The 19930-nt window shown below is 40.9% G+C and overlaps 1 protein-coding gene across 1 annotated transcript in view; it reads left to right on the top strand.

Annotated features, from left to right (window-relative positions):
• Positions 1–19930, top strand: part of atg7 (ATG7 autophagy related 7 homolog (S. cerevisiae)) — a 56867-nt gene that overhangs the window by 21134 nt on the left and 15803 nt on the right. The window contains exons 17-18 of the mRNA XM_034138913.1: positions 3834–3914; positions 8654–8776. Of these exons, the coding sequence (XP_033994804.1) occupies positions 3834–3914; positions 8654–8776 (204 nt within the window). The remainder of the gene's footprint in view (positions 1–3833; positions 3915–8653; positions 8777–19930) is intronic.

The following is a 19930-nucleotide window of genomic DNA, read 5'->3' on the forward strand; positions in this document are numbered from 1 at the left end:
GTAGCAGAGTTTCCGTTAGCAGGTAATTACCGGACTATGACCGGATATGCTGATGTTTAAAACTCAGTTAATGGGGCTCATTTTTATATTGCTTCAGTTTATAATCGTAACAGATCGAAAAATTCAGATTCATTTTTCAATAAATGATTCCACAAACAACAAACAACATAATTATTACATTCAAACAAACTACTTGTAGTAGATGAAGTACATTATTCAAAAGTTTACATTAACTTTGTATAATAACACGGGAGAAACGGATCCTCTCTTTTTCCCTCTCCTTCCCTCTCTCTCCTGACAGCCCGCCAGTTTCTCATGCAGCGCGCTAAACAGTGGGTGATTATGCAGAGCTGCGTGCCTCCGTCAGACTCCGCAGCTGATCTGATCTCTCTCTCGCATCCGGTTATACTTCACTCGCGTTTATGTCCTTATCGATCAGATCCAGCTCTCCTAAGAGTGAATATCGGCCGATAATGACCGGCGGCCGATCGATCGGAACATCCCTAATTATTACCGGACATTTTGACCGGCAGGTTTTGAATTTACCGGTTTTTAATACATTTTACCAGCTAAAAAACGGTAATTACCGTCTAACGGAAACCCTGATTTGAAAGTAGAAATGGACCAAAGACAAGGTCGAGTGGCTCACCATAACTAGATTTGAAGCTGATGCCGCTGTTGCGGAGAGCAAAATTAAGTCAGTTTTTATAGGTCGAAGAGCACTGGAGGTCAGACCAGATTCAGCTGGAAGGAGTGGGTCAGGCTGCACTTTATTGAAGAAAACATAGCTCAATACATACACATGGTACATAGTGGACATCAGTGAGTTAGCTTGCTAAAACCTGAATGTCTCGCCTCGGTGTAGCCATTTTTCCATGGTCTGTCTTTTGGCCATTGTTTTTGTGTGGAGATTTTTAGATTGAAATAGGAACAGTCAATTATGTGGCGTGGCTACTGCGTGTCAAGCACCAGATGGTTTGTTACACAAAACCATCTGAGAAGCTGTGATTGGAAACAGTGTGGAAAAGGGAAGGCCTTTTAAAAATAAATTGGCAGGTGACTGGATGAACCATCTGTCAATCAAACTCAAACCCAAAGCCAGCAGTTTTAAGAGTGAAAACATATTTTCCATAGAGAGAAAAGCCTTGTTCTACTTTCAATGAAGAAATGCTCTTCAGGTCTGATATAACTGATGCCCTTGCAGCATCTACGCTAACTTCTTCAGCCGGTCAAAGTCACTAGTCTGTATTCTTTCACAAATCTATTTTTATTTGGTTTGACAAAAAAACTGGTGCAAACTCAACTGTGACTAGTAGTATAAGACAACATACATGTGATTATAAGGACCCAAAAGGCGAATACATTCTAATATTAAACACTGGAGTTAGTGTATAGCCAACAACTTTAGCTTGAAAAATGAATTGTCCAAGAATGCTTTTCTGTGTCCAAATACAAAATGAGTTGATAATATGCAGCTATCCAAGCTGTGCCCTTTTGCTAACTGACTGTTGCCACATACTCGAGTATCTCATCACCTCCATTTGCATCATCATCCGTATTCATCACCCTGAAAATCTGAATATCTGCCATTTGTCACCTCCGCTGCTCGAGCTGCGTGTGCACTAGCAGAAAGACGGCGAAGGCAAGGGAATAAGATAATGATGACCACAGAGAGATAAATACTGGGTGGATAATATGCAGGAGGGTGTACATGCTTGGGTGTGTGTCTATTTTTCTATATAGCACTCTGCAGATGAATGCTGTAGGCTTTCTTTTCCGTGGTGCCACACTGACAACTCGTGGTTATTTACAGAAACTACATGTAACGACATGGCATTTATCAAGTGTTGAAGATAAGAGTTCCAATACAGGCTGAATAAAATTGTATTGATGTCACCACCTTGACCCATTTGTTATGTGTCTTTAAACTACCGGTATTCATCTCCATTCCTAAAACTAACAAAGCATTGTTTTGACCCTCTCTGCTGCCATATAATTCCTTTGTGCTTGCTTGGGTAAATTGGTGGATATAAGCACAAGTCAGATCACAATATCTGCATTATACATGCATCATTCTTTAATTTGATGTTAAAAAAAATCAGTGGCTGATAATACTCTAACCCTAACTGAAATCAAGTCAATTAAACTAATATAGAGCCTCAATTTAGATACGATTTATAAAACGATTTAGTGGGCAAACAAATGGAAACAAGACAGACAGACATGCCAAATCTGCTATGTACCTAATAGACAAAAGTCACAAAAACACAATCAATAATAATAATAAATAGATTGTAGTAACATGTATAAATAATGTTATTTCTGGAAGATGTCTAGCAACTTCCAGGTGCCGCCCATCACACACACATTCAGGATACTTTTTTAAAACTATGTATGCTTCTTGTCACAGCTCAGGTCTTTATTCCAGTGCTCTCAATCAGTGAGGCAGCAGAGTGAAGCTTTTAAAGTCTATTGAAAGCATGAATGTCACAAGTCCAACAGTCCACCTTGCAATACATGCATACTGCACCTGAACTCCTGAACTCAATGCAGTAAAGACAGTTTTATGTAGAACGATTAGTTTGTTCTGGTCCATCTCAATTGCCCACTCTCGCCCCCTTGGTCTGACTCATCCATCCATTCAGCCCTCCATTTGTTAATTCATCCACTGGACATGTGCGCAGGCAGTTGTCCTTTCACATTAATGTTATATTTGTAATGCCTGCTACTACAGATCATCTTTCAAGCCTTTTTATTTCTCCTATATATCCCTAGATTTGGCATTTTTTTAAGTTGAAATAATCAGTACAGAAATGGGAAGATGTAAAAAGACTAAAACAAATTAATAAAAATGTGGCAAAATGAAATAAGCCTCACTAACTGGAGCTCCTAAATCAATTTGAAATCTCTTGTAAGATGAACACTGTGTACACATTGTATTTGATTATCAGTCACAGAGTTAGAGATGAGCACCTCAACCTGATACCCTGAGATTACCATCCAGCCTGGGGGGAGTGTAAATGTAGCCCCATGATGAGTTATTGAAATGGGGGTGCATAAAGATTCATAGAGCACCCAGATCTCCTTTCCAAAAAGTCAAAGCTTTTAATTTTCTGTTAACTTTTCTCACAAATGTAAAAAATGTGTGTCTGCTTCACCACCAGAGGGTGAGCTATTTCATGCTTCGGGCTAAGTGCGTCACCAGAAAACAGAATTTGAAAGATGTATTTAAAGAACACGTATGAATAGGGGAGAAGGAATGAGGCGCATTAAGAGATTTTTGGTGTTTAGTGGGATTCAATGTGTTGCTAAACAGTTGTTAGTGTATGTATATGTGTAGAGGGGTTCTTTAGACAGTAATCACAGTAAGCATAATTACGGTAGCCATAAATTGGAGAGAAAGCTTTCAGCAGTGAGATGTGCTGAACATGTTTAACTGAAAATGTGCACCAGAGGGCGCTCTCAGCATAATTTTGAAATGCAAAAAATAGGAAAACTCAAACTGCCTCCAAACTTTTTAAGCACTTCAATGTTGATTTTTATACAGTTGCATTAACTTTTTCTTACACGGAATAAATAAACAAAGAGTACTTTATTCTCAAAAAGAAGGACGGTTTCTGTCTGAAAGGCACATTCAATTCACTCAAATACTACATATTATTTTTCTCCTGATTTATCTTGTGTTTTCATCTCTTTATGGCTACAGGAACGTTTTTATGTTTACATAATGTAAATTAAAGTGTGTATGAATGTGGTTTTGGAAAGAGATCGGCTCCGCTATTTTGCTCCTCAGTTTCGTGTCAGTTTTTGACCTGTTGATTTCTCTTCCACAGATCCGGGGCTTTCTTTCAAGGTTTGACAATGTCCTGCCTGCAAGCATGGCCTTTGACAAATGCACCGCCTGCTCACCCATTGTAAGTAGCATACATTGTAACTGAATAGTTAAAATTACGTGTCATAATATCAATTTTATAAACAAGAATGTGATTGAACAGTATAAGGAAGATTGACACCGATGCAGATAAGCTGGTTCTGATTTACTTATCTGATTAAATTCTGTTACTATGTAACAACATTGTTTTGAAACACAAATTGCAGCCTTAGCAGAAATATGGGGGAATCCCGTCTCCACCATTCAGTCAGTGGAGCTGTGTTGAAATGTTGTTCCTTGAGGAATACTGAAGAGACACACACACACGCACACACACACACACACACACACACACACACACAAGCACACAAGCTGGTAAAACCATATGGTAACAATCAGGCAGCAGTTGCTCATTGATGTCAGTGACTGTCGTATGAGTGGAATTACCTCCCACCACTGCTGTGTGTCTGTGTGTGTGTGTGTGGGTGCATGCACATGTGAAGACGGCTTGTTGAAGGGTCCACATAACCCAAATCAGCCATGCGGGGTGGGAGAAATAGCCGTCGTGTCTTTTTACCGCGTTGTCATTGGTCCACGGCCAACTGGCAAATCATTGCCACAGGTGGCCTAGTGGTTAGCAGCGTCCAGTGCTGTGATTGGTTGGGCAACACTAGTGTAAGACCAGGGGGGGGGTCCCAAGTTAGAGAGGGAGAAAGTAAAAATAAAGAGGGGTGGGGGGGATTAGGAGAGGAAGTGCAGGGCTGAAGAAAGGGTGTTGTGATGAGTGGAGGGCTGGGTCTCTCTCTCTCTTTCTCTCCTGATCTCAATGCAGTCTTTGTGTCTATAAAGAGGTCATAAAGCCCCAGATCTATCACTTTCATGTGAAGAGTGAGAGAGAGAGAGAGAGAGAGAGATAGAGAGGGGGAGGGAGCTGGCTAGCTTGTCCTTTAAAAGTTTTAAGTTTTTCTCCACCTAGCTGCTCCTGAAAAAGAAAGAAAGAAACAAGTCTAAAGTTCCACTCCATCTTTAGGTGTCATGTTTCTGCCCGTGTGACTGATGAGATTATTCGGCCAGTGCGGAGGGTTCATGAAGTTTAATAGGGATTGGGCTAAAGCCTGTGTAGTCCGAAACAATGAACAACATGAGTAAGGAAAGACGATCCTCTGCCGAGGCAGGGATAAAGGTTATGTAGTGAAATGTGTGAATATGTTTGATTTAGTTAATCCCACCCACACATTTTCCCGCTCTGTTGTGCATTCGCTTATCTGCCTTTCACTCTTTTTCTTTTCTAAACAGCCTACTCCTTTTTTTTTCTCCTACCCTCTCTTCCTCTCCTCTGTCTCACCTTCACTCCCTTCCTGCTTTCCCTCCCCCATATCTTTCCTCTCTTTGTGCGTCCCATCAGTCCGGTCATTGTAATGTGTGTGTGCGGCCTGTCTTTGGCGTGTGTGTGAGCCAGTGCATGTCTGTCTGTGTGTATTCCTGCTGCAGTCAGCTGTGTGCTGCCAGGTCACTATGGAAACAAAACAATTCAGCCCCTGTCTGGACTGGAGCGGTTCCTGTAGAGTTGGGGCTTTTTACTGTGTGTGTGCGTGTGTGGGTGTATGTGTGTGTGTGTGTGTGTCTTTGCATGAGTGTGTTTCCTAACTCTTTCTGGGGCTGCAAGCCAATAAAACAACACGCCACAAAGTAAATCACAGCTGACGTGGCTTTGTCTTAAACCATGCCAGACACCTCTTACTACAAATACTTGTACTAACACAACCAAATATTCTACCAGTATTAATAGCAAAACATTTTTTACATTTGTAATGACGCATATTGAACTGGTAACTGAAACATCTCAGGGTTTCTCTGTAAAGTTATTCTGAGCTTTAATATCTAGAGCTACTTAACATTAATCATCCTCATGTCACAGATTGTAAAAAATGTAAACCTGATTTTAATGGGGAATGTCTTTTTCTATTGTTTTTTGGTTACATTTTGTATACAGCATCTATCCCATTTAAATGTTATGGAAGTAAAAAACATTGTCAAAAAAACAAACCCTTTAAAATTTAGATAGGTGGATAGATGTATACGGCAGTGTCAAGTAATAAACAGTACAAATATTAAAAGAAATACAAATATAATACAAATTTACATGCAAGTACATTTATTAAGAATAACAATAATTAAAAATGCAAAATAATTAACATTAGCAGCAAGTATAACCGAACTACACTGAAACCGGCTATGAATTAGGTCTGCTCTTCAGTGTGTCCAAGTAAAGTGGCCCCCTTACTGTATGCTGCCTAATAATACATTTTAAATCTGAAACAATGATTAATATAATTAGTTAGTTTATCAACAGAAAATGTTGATAAATGAAATCTATTCATTGTTAAAGTCTATGATAAAGCAAAATTATAAACGCTTTGTTCTTTAAACTTGCCAGATTTTAGGATTTCCTTTCCTCCTTGTCCTAGATAATTGTAAATTAAATGTGTTACATTTTCAGATTGTTAGTCCATCAAAAAAAGCAATCTGAAAAGCTCAACCTGGACTGTGGGAAATAATTGATATTAACCTTTGTACCAGCACACCTTTCACACTAGGTGCAATTCCTGCAAATGTCATAACTCATTTTAGAATAAATTACCTGGTTGTACGTTAACCACAGAAATAACTACACATGCTTTTTCCTGTGAGATGTGCTAATTCTCCGGAATACCAAAAGGCCTAAGTGGTTACTCAATGAGTCAGTAGAGAGTTTGTGTGTTTTAAAGACAAGGAGTTTAACCATACATGTTAATGGGGCTAGTCAAAGTTGTTGAATCACCAGGAAATGTTTACTCATAGTGTCACTTCATGGAAAAACCACTAACCACGAACATTTAAGCTTTTGCATCATGCACTGATTTGCATTGACTATGTGACCGTTCATTGTAAAGCGGTTAAATACTTTGAAATATAAGAGTCAACTCCTGTATTTCCTTTACGTTTACATTTCAAGTTAAAGCCTGTCTGAGCCATGAGGACCACCCAATGAATGTTTGATATGGATTCTACACCCCCCACTCCGGCAAGCTCACACATACACAGCCTATAGTGTGGGATACTTAATATCCACAGTATGGATCCAGAAGCAACTTCAAAAAGAATTCATCGCTACTGTCGAACAACGCCCGAGGGTAGAGATTTATGGGTCTCCATAAGGAAGGAAGCTTTAGGACAAGTGTGTACATGTGTGTATACATATGTGTAGCATTACATGTCATCTGTTGATGATTTTAAGTGTTGTGTATCTTGGATTAATCGGGGCTATCCCTGAACCGCATTTAATCCCTACTGAAACCCATCAGCGCCTGATTAACACATAGCAACATCTTGTGAAGTCACATACCGTATATTCCGCACAATGTTTTTCCAAAGTATGAATTATACAGATATGAGATACTTCACTGTTGCAATCTAACCCTCTTAAGAAAAACTGCAAATAGTTTCAGTTCTGCATCAAAGTAAAGGTGCGAAAACACCAAATGATGTTAATTTGAAAATATCTAAATAAATACAGCTTTTGAAAAAGGCACAGTAATCTGCTTCAAATTCAAACAACCCCAACAGTTTTGAGTTGGAACATTTGATATACTTTTTTATAATTATCTGAAACTTATATTGTAGTCACATTATTAAGGTATGAAAAGTTATTGGTCGCTTATGTATACTTGCGATATTGACATAAGCGAATGGTGTAACTTTGTGTCTGTGTGCGTTGCTTTAGAGAACGTTTAATAACCTTATCACAAGACCATCACAGTTATCAAGTTGCATTCTGTGTCGCGAGCGTCTACGCATATTTCAACAAAGTGCACTTTGGCCGTTGGCGTCTCATGTAACGGATCCCGTGGATGGAAGTGGAGAATCACAGAAATACAAGAGGAAGAAGGAAAGAAAAGAGAGGTTGAAAAGATGATCGAGGGACACGTCAGTGTGTATTGTGTGCGGTGTGTCTGGCTCCGAGACTAGACGCCAGGTCAGTCTGCGAACACATACACAAACGCACACACATGCGCACACACACACATGCACAGACATTGATGCACACTGTGTGTTGATGTCTGAGGCAAAGGTAACTCTACACCTGCAGAGGAGGGTCTGTGGGCGTCCATGAAAGGATCGGCCAAGCTTAGAAAGGTAGTCGAGAGGTTAGAGGATCTGTGTGTGTGTGTGTGTGTGTGTGTGTTTTGGAAAGAAGGTGTGGGTATTTGAAGTCAGATCTGGTAGGAGATCAAGGTAAACATGTCGGCTTGTCTTCAAAGGTGCTGAGTTGTGGTGATGGACCAGAGCAACAAGGCTGCATTTTTATTCTGAAACCAATAAAATATTTGTATCATTATCTGCTTTTGAGAGAGTGTTGCTCTTTGCCCTCTCATAATGTTTTAGTGGTTGTGTCGTGATGCATTAGCAAGACTCAGCCCTCCACTCAGAATAAACACATCAGGCTCAAAAAGGACTTTCACCAACTAAAAGCATACAATGTTTAGAAAGGAAAAAAAACACATTGAAATGTCTTGTACAATATGTAATGTTCTGCAGTAAACGGTGCTTTTATGCTTGATAAACCTCACCTTTTTATCAGAGCCTTCGGTAAATAACGTTAATGCCTTAAGCATCCGAATTTGCTGTTATGTAAATGTATAGCATTTAACAGGAAGATGCCTCATTAACAAAAATAACACTACATGTTTCAATGACTCTGTATGTTTCAAATCCTTACGTTCAGTTTTCTTTTTTCTCCAGGTCCTTGAGCACTATGAGAAAGAAGGTTTCAACTTCCTGTCCAATGTTTTTAATTCATCCCACTCCTTCCTGGAGGACCTGACAGGGCTGACCCTGCTGCACCAGGAGACACAGGCTGCAGAGGTAACACACACTCACACACCTGCACAGGTACAGCCACACACATAACCTGCTGCACTGAGACTCAGGCAGGTGTGTCAAAATGAACATGGATAAGGAAATAATGGCAGACATAATATTTAGTTACCTTTTTCTTAACCAAGTTTTACAACAGAATGTCAAAACATGTTTAGCTGTCTTGTCTAACTTTATGTATTTGGTAGTGTTGATGGTTTGTTTGGTGTCTTCTAAACCTGACCGTAACACGAAGAAAGAAAACTCTGGGGAAGCTTCATTGATTTTCTGTCAGAGGTCACTAATAAATACAAATGCACCACAGAGGAAATGCACCAGGACAGAACATTTTTGACTCCTGAGATGCTGAGCTTCTCGAGATATTTGAATCTCAGTTACCACTTTTAAAACAAAGAAGAAGAGGTTGTGCTCCACTTTTCACACAATCACACTCTGCTTTTTGAAGTTTATGAAGGTAGGGATCGTGTAACCAAATAGATGAGTTCATCTCCAATTCCCAGATATTTGTATAGTGAGATAATGAGATAACTTAAAAGTCTTAGAGTGGGTTTTTATCCCAGGCCTTCAAGTTCCTGGATTCTTCACAAGAGAGGGTTAAACAAAGTATTACAAGTGAGTTGGTGTAGCATCTGCAATATACGTTTAAGGGTTTCAATGCTTAGCGTGATGGAACCATGAGCTAGACCAGGAAAAGGGTCAGAAAGTGCACGGCTAGATGGAGCTTGCCATGGAGTTTAATGTCCCTGGAAAGAACGAAACACAAAATCTTCAACCTCTTTTTCATCTTGTGAGAACTGAAACCTATTGAAAGGATTTCATTAGTAGTATTTTGCCTGTTAAATGTTTAATAGGAGCACTGTTTTTCTTTAAAGGCAGAGATATTTTTATCCTGTAACCTTGGTTTAATTATCCTGTTGCCATAGCAGCACAAAGTTTATGTCTATGGAACAACTAGCAGTAAAAGGTTCCAACAAACATCCAGAAAACTTGGTGGTGGAATATGGGTGGTTTTCCTCAAGACTCCCCTCTGACATGAGACAGAAAGGAGAGGTGTGTGTGTGTGTGTGTGTGTGTGTGTGTGTGTGTGTGTGTGTGTGTGTGTGTGTGTGTGTGTGGTGTGTGTGTGTGTGTGTGTGTGTGTGTGTGTGTGTGTGTGTGTGTGGTGTGTGTGTGTGTGTGTGTGTTGTGTGTGTGTGTGTGTGTGTGTGTGTGTGTGGTGTGTGTGTGGTGTGTGTGTGGTGTGTGTGTGTGTGTGTGTGTGTGTGTGTGTGTGTGTGTGTGTGGTGTGTGTGTTGTGTGTGTGTGTGTGGGTGTGTGGTGTGTGTGTAGTGGGGTGTGTGTGTGTGTGTGTGTGTGTGTGTGTGTGTGTGTGTGTGGTGTGTGTGTGTGTGTGTGGTGTGTGGTGTGTGTGTGTGTGTGTGTGTGTGTGTGTGTGTGTGTGTGTGTGTGTGTGTGTGTATTCTGCCGAGCTGTGGGAAAATCCCACGTACTTTCTCCCCAACTCCTTCTCATAACACACAGATGGAGGAGGGGAAAGAAGAGAAAGGCATGGACACGAGGGAGAAGAGGGGAAAAGGAGTGTCGATAACAGAAACATTGAAGGGAAAAAGAGGAGAAAATGGGAAAGAAAATAGGACAGGAGATTATAGAAGAAAGTAAGAGTTAGTAAAGAATATTTTGTCTTTATATCCCTCATTTCCTCTCCTGATATCAATGGTTACCTCACCTCTATCATTCTCTTCATCTCTTGCAATCATCCCTTCCCTCTCTCCCCCCCCCCTCCCCTCCCTCCCCTCACTCTCTCTCTGTTGATGAAGTGTGTTGAAGACTCTGGCGTAGTTTTCTTTCTCCTCGATCAGAAGATGGAGAGATTGTTTTGATTGCTCAGCCCACTAGCGCCAGAAGTCTTAGCGCCTGTTTCCTGTACACAGATTAGCTATTCCAAAAACTACTGCGCTTGGAGGACGTCCCTTTTTTTTCCTATTCCAGGAAGGGACAGACGTTCTGCTCCTGCTCCTGAAAGCATATTATTACTTATGTCATGTGGGAGCCCACTAGAAACAGGCCTGTGGCTCATTTCGGATCTTGACGCATATTTTAAGAAGAACCGACCTGAAATAATGATAATTCTTAATGTACAACAATTAAGGGTTTAAAGGGTCCTTGTGGGATACCTTTTTTATGTGTACATGTTTGAATTGTATGCAGCTATGAGTCATCGTTGTATGATGAATATCAGGCGTTTAGGAGGCTTTTCCTGTATCCTTTAGTCCAGACTTTAAACTGTGTGTCAGCCTTTTCACTTAGGAACACAATAGAGTTTGTCATGTATAACCAAATGTTAGTGCATGCATGTATTACAGTGGATTTAAATGACTTTATTTGCATAATTTGTTATTTTTACAATGCTCTCTTCTTTAAAGAGCGTGCACTGAATTCATTATGTGCGTGTTTTTCAGCATTCAAGTGTTTGAGTAACCATGCTAAACCATAATCTACGTCACCAGATAGCAGTACTATGTACTTATGGTCTATTTTGGGCGAGTTTGTAACCTGAGAACTACTTTTTATGTTGTCACCACAGGGTTTTGGGGTAGTTCAAGTTCGCTAAAAGTTTAGACTGACGAAAGCTGTGTGTGTGTATATGTGTGTGAATGTGTGTGTGTGAGCGTGCACAAATGAGTGTGAATGGTTTCTTTGTCAGATCGGCCCGATTGGGATTTCAAACTCTGGTTGGAGCTTGGCAGTGTGGAAAGTGTACTATGAATCTGGCATCTGGCACATTAGTTGCATGTATTTTAGAGTCTAGCATGAAATGCTGTATCTTAGGTTTCACGAGTGTGGCAAGGAAAAACAAACATGACGAAAGATTTCTAAATATTCATGGCATGATCTGTACTTGTACTGGCCCCTTTTATTCTACAATTTAGTATGGCCTGTTTCTCTGGTATACTTCAGTCCTTGTAACTGTTGCCTCCGCTCCACTGTCAGCCCCCACAGTTTAAAGCCTCAGTATTCTACAAACAAAGAGCCTGTCGGATCATCAACTGAAGCTTCCTTACCGGCGTCATTTGATTTTGTAAACGGAATAAGACAGACAATGTGAGTCATCCCTAGAACAACGTCAGACCAAAACAAACGCCCCAGAGAAATGTTTAAGTGACACAGCATTCTAGTATCTGTTATAATTATGGCTTTTAAAATATATTAAATGGATCTTGAAAGGCAGAGACAAATATTGTTGTCCTGCCAATAGTCGTTTTGTTCAGGCAAGAGGAGGCTATGACGACAAGTTCAGAATATGGCCATTTGGAATAATTTTGTGAGGTTAAAACCCAACGTACTAACTACCCTGTTTAAACATTTTTTTCTCTCCAGTTAGATATTTTTCTTCACTTTGCTTTGACAATTCAGATAGTTGGTCAAATGTTGTTAAGCATATACAACATTTAACAAATTAACCATCCAGAATGTAAACTCCAAAGCTAAGTGGTGTACCATATCTGCGTTCAGTTAACCCATTTAGATCAACCTCCAAAAGTGGTATTGGGGGTTACCTCAACTGATCTCGGTAACCATTTAAACCAATGTTGAAGCATTATGTGAGTCGTAGTGCTGAGTGTTGTGTTGGTTGACTAGCCTTCCTGAGTGTGACCTCACTGTAGAGGTGTGGGTCAAACAAATCAACACACAAACCACTCAAAGAGCCTGAAAGGAAATGAGTCTGTACAGGATGAACCTCTCCTCTAACGCACCCACCCGTTGTCTTTTTTCTTTTCTTTGGCAGTTTAAATTATAAAAAAATACTGTATGTATTATCGATGTAGGCACATATAGGTGTTTGGCTAATCCTCATCATAAGAGGACAGAGGGCAAAGGAGAAGGATTTATAATACAAACACAATATATGGCAGTATTCACATAATAATGACGTAGAATCTTTGCTTCATGTTTGCCGTAGTAATATAGTTATTGTAATGAGGGAAATTGTTATCTTTAATGTACTGTATATTTGTAACATCCTTCAGGTTAAGTACAATTTTGTGGCCATCACTCTCTTGTTAACATTTTTTTAAATATTACTGAGATTTCAGCCTTCAGAAAAACCCCCTACCACAGAAACATGCTGTTTAATCACTGCGTTTTCCCGGTGCCGCTTTACTTGCTCATTCACATGATTTCCAAAAAAAGCCCATCATTGTTGGTCATATCACATATTCCTAATATTATTTTCAGTAAGCGATGCCATTTGCTCGTGTGTGTTCCCGCACATATGAATCTGTCTCATGTGAATGCTTCCTACAGAGGATGTGTGACCCTCTCAGCACAAAGGGTCTTTCTGCGCAGTTCATGTTCCACTCCCTTCCACCTACTCAAACTGAGAGCTGCCAGTAAGTCACAAGATAAAGACGTTTGCGTTGAACTCTGAGAAGAATGTGTCACTTGTCACACATTTGACACATGTTGAGTCACAGATCTGTAATTATTTTGTCCCATAGCTTCAGTAGAACACAGAGAGGGCTCCTATTGTGGATTTGAGTTGTTGAGGGTGTAACCTCTGTTTGTCCAACATGATCCTTTCGCTGTCGTATTTTGAAATGAAATCATTGTTAAATTACCTCAATCCTCGACTTTATAACAGGGGACCTTCCTGGAAGTGTCCAGGTCAAAGACTCCTTTGGGTATGGGGCCCCCAATTTGTTTATTATCTGATGCTCCAGATATCCAGGGCAACTTATCATGAGATCAGGGTCTTGCTCAAGAACTGTTCAACAAGACACATTTACAGCAGGGAGTATCGTTGCACATGGTGATTTAGTTTAAGGGCAATCTTTCCGCCAAGATGTTTTTTTTTTGTGTTACAAGATGATGCCCTAAGTTTGAACCGTACTTGACTTCCAAGTAACATTTTAAAGATAACCTGCGTCTTTGGTTAAAATCCAAGGTCCTCTGTTTGGCCTGATTCCAGTACACAGAGGCAGCTCTTAGTCAAATATAGACCACTCTTTACTCCAGATGTGTACGTTTGGCTTTTTGAAAGCAGACTGTGCGCCATCAGATGCCACAAATCATCACCTTGAGTCACGCTAATGGCCCGGAGGAGCAGAGGTTACCCAACCACCTATGCTCTGCTCTCTGCTCTCTGCTCTCTGCTCTACGTAAAACAGTGTGCTGATGATAAAGTTGATTTAGTTTTGTTGGCTCATCACCCGGCAGCTTGGAAAACAGACAGGCGCGAGCATGTGAGCACACACACACAGTAACACAGAGTCTTACCAGTCCCATGCTCTTTTCCTAACTTTCTCTCCCCCTCACAAACACACACACACACACTTGCACGTCAGAGGGCCCCATGTATGTCAGAGCTTTATCCAAACACAGCTACGGTTGCTACATGCTACAATTATTACCAGATGGACTCGGGGAAAAATATTAAGTCTGCTTTTTCATTAGCACATTGCGCACCCTCCTGTGGGAATCAGATTGAGAGGGAGAAAGAGAGAGTGGGGAGAGAGTGAGGGAGACATTTCAAAAATGGTTATTCATTTAATGCGCAATTGACCCTCGTTGACCACTTTCCCTCAATGGTTGTATATTTTAATTTTTGATTTCCTTCCATTACTTTCAAGGCCCCGTGTTTTTTTGTGTGTTGCTATGTTTTCATAACATGCAGTTTAATGTTAATGTCTGTTTGTGTCAAGGTCCCACCCTTTTTGTAATCTTACACTCGGGGGAGTATTAAGACATTAATTAAATTATCAAATAAAAAGTGATGACAGAATGAGGTCTAACCACCTCACTAGGGCTGGGCGATATGGGGGAAATCTAATTTCACAATTTTTTTTTATCAAATACCCGTATAGATATTTTGACAATATTTAAATGTTGACTCTTGGTGCTTTCACAAAAATATTTACACATAAATAGTCATCAGTCAAGTTGATATATTGAGTAAAAAAGCAAATAATTCATCCGCCAGGACTGTCTGATAAGTTCAGAGTATAACATCACTTACCTATACACATCATTAAGTGATTTTACAATATTACAATATCCAACCTCAAAGATGATCTACAGTATGTATTCATATCACTATCACAATATATTTTCCATATGGTGTCTCAATTACATCAACATGTTTAAATTACATATCAACTTCTGCTTGGAGGAAACAAGAAAAAGCAAGTCACCTTGGCTGCCTTTCTTTCAATATTTGATGGTGTTTTATATATGAATAAACTCATCAAAAGCATCAATAATCATCATATTCCTTCCTATTATACGGCATCAAATATGCAGTATGTGGCACTACACATGCATGAGATATAAACACGCCTTCTTTGCCTTGCCTTCTTTCTCTGTAAATGGGGTTGATGTCAAAAGCTAGTGTCTTAAACTTTAAATGTAGTCCCTCTCAGTACCAACATCTTGTTTCAAGCAGAATGACCAGAGGACGTTGTTCCTTTTCTAGATAAATTATCTTTTTACCCACAGATATGTGAAATATGTGTACAGCTAAGCCCCACAACTAACTATTACATTTCATTAATAAATTACAGTCTGCAATAATATTAAAGAATGTAACTGTAAACAACAACGACTAAAAAACATTCAAGGACTCCCAAATGGATTTTTCTAGTAAAATAATATCAATTGGGGAATTACCTTACATCATTTTCCTGTTTCTTCTCACGCTCTTTCAGTTATATATACTGATGACCAAAGTAAAGTACACCTGTTTGCCAGTGTCATCTCTTAATACTGGTACTAAGCATGTGTGCATTTTTGTCCTGTACATATGCCAGCTATGCCTGCTTGGTCTATCTATTTCCCTGCTAATAATACATGGGTGCTCTACTTGCAGGGATGCATGTCAGCTATGTAAAGACACATCACACCTCCCATGTTTCTGTAAATACATCCTCTCTCACTTCCTCTGGATGGCTGTCTGTCTCTCACACACACATGCACATACATTTTCAGCACTATACATAGTTGGTCCAAATCTCCCTGGTTCTTGCAGGCTAATTTCAGAGACGTTATGCTAGTCTGTGGTTTGACTTACAACCCCACTTGCTAACCTTCCTAACCCATTTCTAAAAGTGTTTGAAGGTTTTCTCCTTTACGGATGTGTGTATATTTGGTTGAACAGATTCCTGGAGTCTTCACATTTTAACTTACCTCTCATGGTGTCCTCCCATATTACAAATGACTTCTCCTGTTGCTGAGAAATATTATGTGAAATCTCTGGGACTCCCAAAGATGGCATGTATCACATAATTCTGTATTTACTGCACAGCACACAATGACAGTCATTGAAGATATTTTTTTCAGGTTCTTTTTCTGTGTTGTCCTTCTCATCTTTCCACCCTGCTTTTTCCACATTTTTAGTGCACAACTGTCACATGAGCTTTCTGTGCTGTCCAGCTTCTGGCTAGAGTCACACGTACAATGTACATGTACAAAGAGCTAAATTGAATTTTGCTCAGGTAGACCAGCTATGTCATTATTCCTTTAATCACCGCCCTCCCATTTCAGTTCCTGCAGCTGAGGTAATCTGAGTCTAGCATAGCTGCCCAGTGTTCCCCTCATTACAGGGTGCTATCTTAAGCCAAATACCAGTCACATATAAATACTCGACACATGCAGTACATAACAAATAACAAATATTTAGACAGACGGTCAGTGTTAAGCTCCTCCGTAGGAAGATACAAATCTTACTATTTATTACTCTCACAATTATCTTGAAGAGATTGAAGAGGGTAGCGTGAAGATAAGCAGGTGATAAGTTCTGTTTGACCAGCACATTACTTCCCTACAGAGGGATGCTACTTTGGTGGGCGGTATATTATTAACGCACAGGCTGAAGCCACTGTAGGTGGGGGGGCATGGGGGGGCAAAGGGGACCCATGGCACCCAGGGCAGCTGCCTTGCATCTTAAGCCCAAAGTGACCCATTCAGAATAACCAATCATTAATCATAGGGGAGTTATTTTCACAAGTCATATATTTGGACCTATAAAGCAGGCTTTTCCGTCACTACGTGGGAAAATTTGCAGCGGCCGCTCCTAAACACGGCCCCTCGTCCCGGCGCCACTCAGTCCAGAGTGATGCTGCTTCTGGCCTGGCAGCTGGCTGTGTGCACGGACAGACAGAGAGACAGAGAGACAGACAGACAGACAGACAGACAGGTGAATGAGGAGTAGTCAGAACGTCCCTGTTTACAGACAGACAGACAGACAGACAGGTGATTGAGGAGTAGTCAGAACGTCCCTGTTTAGCTCCCACTCTTCTTCCTCTTCAGTTGCTTTTATCAACTATTTCTGTCTCGGAGTGTCTTTGCACTTTTAGAGTGGACTTTCACTCACTCACTCACTCACTCACTCACTCACTCACCTACTAATTCACTATTTGTGATATTTTTGAGTGACAAAGGCCTATATTCTAGTATGATGCTCTTTATAAAAATCCATTATTATCACACACGTTATATAATCCTCATTTTATATACTGTTTCTCTCCACCTTTATTAAAACAATTATACTTATACTAAGAACATGTTTTTAGTAGGGCTGTCAGTCGATTAAAATATTTAATCGCGATTAATCGCATGATTGTCCATAGTTAATCGCGATTAATCGCAAATTAATCGCACATTTTTTATCTGTTCTAAATGTACCTTAGAGGGATATTTTTCACGTTTTTAATACTCTTATCAACATATGAGTGGACAAATATACTTTATATGTTTCTTTATTATCATTTGAACAATGACAAATATTCTCATGAATATTAAACACAACAACCTCTGAACATTACAAATATTCGATTCAACCTGGAACCTCTCTCATACAATAAGTGTGTGTGTGTGTGTGTGTGTGTGTGTGTGTGTGTGTGTGTGTGTGTGTGTGTGTGTGTGTGTGTGTGGTGTGTGTGTGTGTGTGTGTGTGTGTGTGTGTGTGTGTGTGTGTGTGTGGTGTGTGTGTGTGTGTGTGTGTGTGTGTGTGTGTGTGTGTGTGTGTGTGTGTGTGTGTGTGTGTGTGTGTGTGTGTGTGTGTGTGTGTGTGTGTGTGTGTGTGTGTGTGTGTGTGTGTGTGTGTGTGTGTGTGTGTGTGTGTGTGTGTGTGTGTGTGTGTGTGTGTGTGTGTGTGTGTGTGTGTGTGTGTGTGTGTGTGTGTGTGTGTGTGTGTGTGTGTGTGAATGTTGAGACACTGTGATGGATCGTTGGAGCTATGTGCAGCTCAAGGCATATATGCTCGAATGGGAGCTGCCTGGACGCTGCAATCATGTTGCGCGTACTATCCGTGCTGAGTGTGCTGACTTTTCGTACAATGTCCCACTGTCTGGCTACCTGCATAAAGTCAAGTGCTCGGCGCAGTTGTCGGCGAAATGTCATTGAAACAGCTCCTTATATCCGTTAGCGCAGCTAGCTAGCACCAGATGCTAACAACAACAACACGTAAAGGCCCTGACACACCAGGCAGTCACCAGAGAACTCGCCGACATCCGACACCGACAGATCCATCGACGAGTTCTCCTGCGTATTGGCCGTGTGTCGCACTGAAATACACCGCTTTACTACAGCCGAGCACGTACGAACTGCGCATGCGTGAGTGGCAATAACTCTCCTTACCAGCAGGCGGCGGTAGTGTGTATTTGTCATTCAAAATAGGCAACAACCGGAAGACAGAGAAGAAGAACAGACTGATATACAAACAAATATATCGCTTCTCATTTGCTAGCTGAACAGCTGATCAGAGTGGTTTCTTGGCCCGATAGCTTGTGTCCAACACCCGGCCGATTCAACATGTTGAATCGGCCGGGTGTCGATCGTGAAAGGCCAAATAAGGCGTGTCACGGCCGAGGATTCGGGACACACCAAATTAACTTTGGGCGACAAGGAACCCGTTTTCGCCCAACAACGCAAGACGGCCGATATCGGCCTGGTGTGTAGGGGCCTTTAGGTGTGCCTCGCTCGCTCGAGTCGCACCACACACACACACACACACACACACACACACACACACACACACACACACACACACACACACACACACACACACACACACATACATACACACACAGGGTCATGCTCACCTTGTTTAGAAAAGAGCCCTTTTGAACAACTCATTGATAGTTAAAAAAAGAAGTCTGATAGTGTGAATCAATGGATGAAAGGTCCCATGTCATGCTTTTCCGGTTATTACCAGTCCCCTTGTGTGTTATGAAGGTTTTTATGCATGTAAACGGTCTGCAGAGTCAAAAACCCTCAACGTACACCCTGTAGGGAGTAAAACTCTAACACAGAAAAGACCTCCCCAAAACGCCTCGTTGGAGATTTCTCATGTTCTTCCTGGGCATCGTGACGTCTGGATACCCAGTAGCCACGCCCAGAGCTATGACGCACCCTCTGCCAGCCAAGCATATATACTGTTGGAATCTCAGGTTCAGTTCAAAACAGTGCTAACTGGGCTAACGAAGTTGCTAGCGTTTACATATATCAACTACAATGTCAGCAGATGGCCTTACATGTTTCTCATAGCAGGAGAATGTCTGCATTCACACACGAAATACTCATAGACAGTATACTCCGGGTGATTTACCCTACGGTCAGTACATTATAGTTGGCGTTCCTAACCGAGCTACCGTTCATAGCGTGTATGCTACCGAGATAAACAACGACGCTACCGAGAGGTAGACATGCTAGGCGAAAACATTGTTTTCATGCCAGCTACAATGAATGACCGAACGTAGCAGACTACCCGTATAAGATTGCAATTGTAAACACGTTCTTCCTAGCCTAATATGAACCACTAGCTTTTGTTCATAGTGGTTTTATTACACAGAACAAGCCATTGACACAGTGCTAACTGGGCTAACGAAGTTGCTAGCGTTTACATATATCAACTACAATATCAGCAGATGTGGGCGGAGCCTCTCTGGTGGTTGACTAATCAGAACAGAGTGGCCGAGCTGACCAATCGGAGCACACTGGGCTCACAGGGAGGGGGGCGCAGGAGCTCAAACAAGCCGTTTAGGGCAGAGAGTGAATATCGGTGAATACACATACTTTACAGAGATGCTGTATGCGAAACCAATGTGAGTTTGGAAAATTGCACAGTATAAATCTATTTTAGTATAC

Source organism: Trematomus bernacchii, unplaced genomic scaffold (assembly GCF_902827165.1).
Source record: "Trematomus bernacchii unplaced genomic scaffold, fTreBer1.1, whole genome shotgun sequence".
In the NCBI taxonomy this organism is placed as follows: domain Eukaryota; kingdom Metazoa; phylum Chordata; class Actinopteri; order Perciformes; family Nototheniidae; genus Trematomus; species Trematomus bernacchii.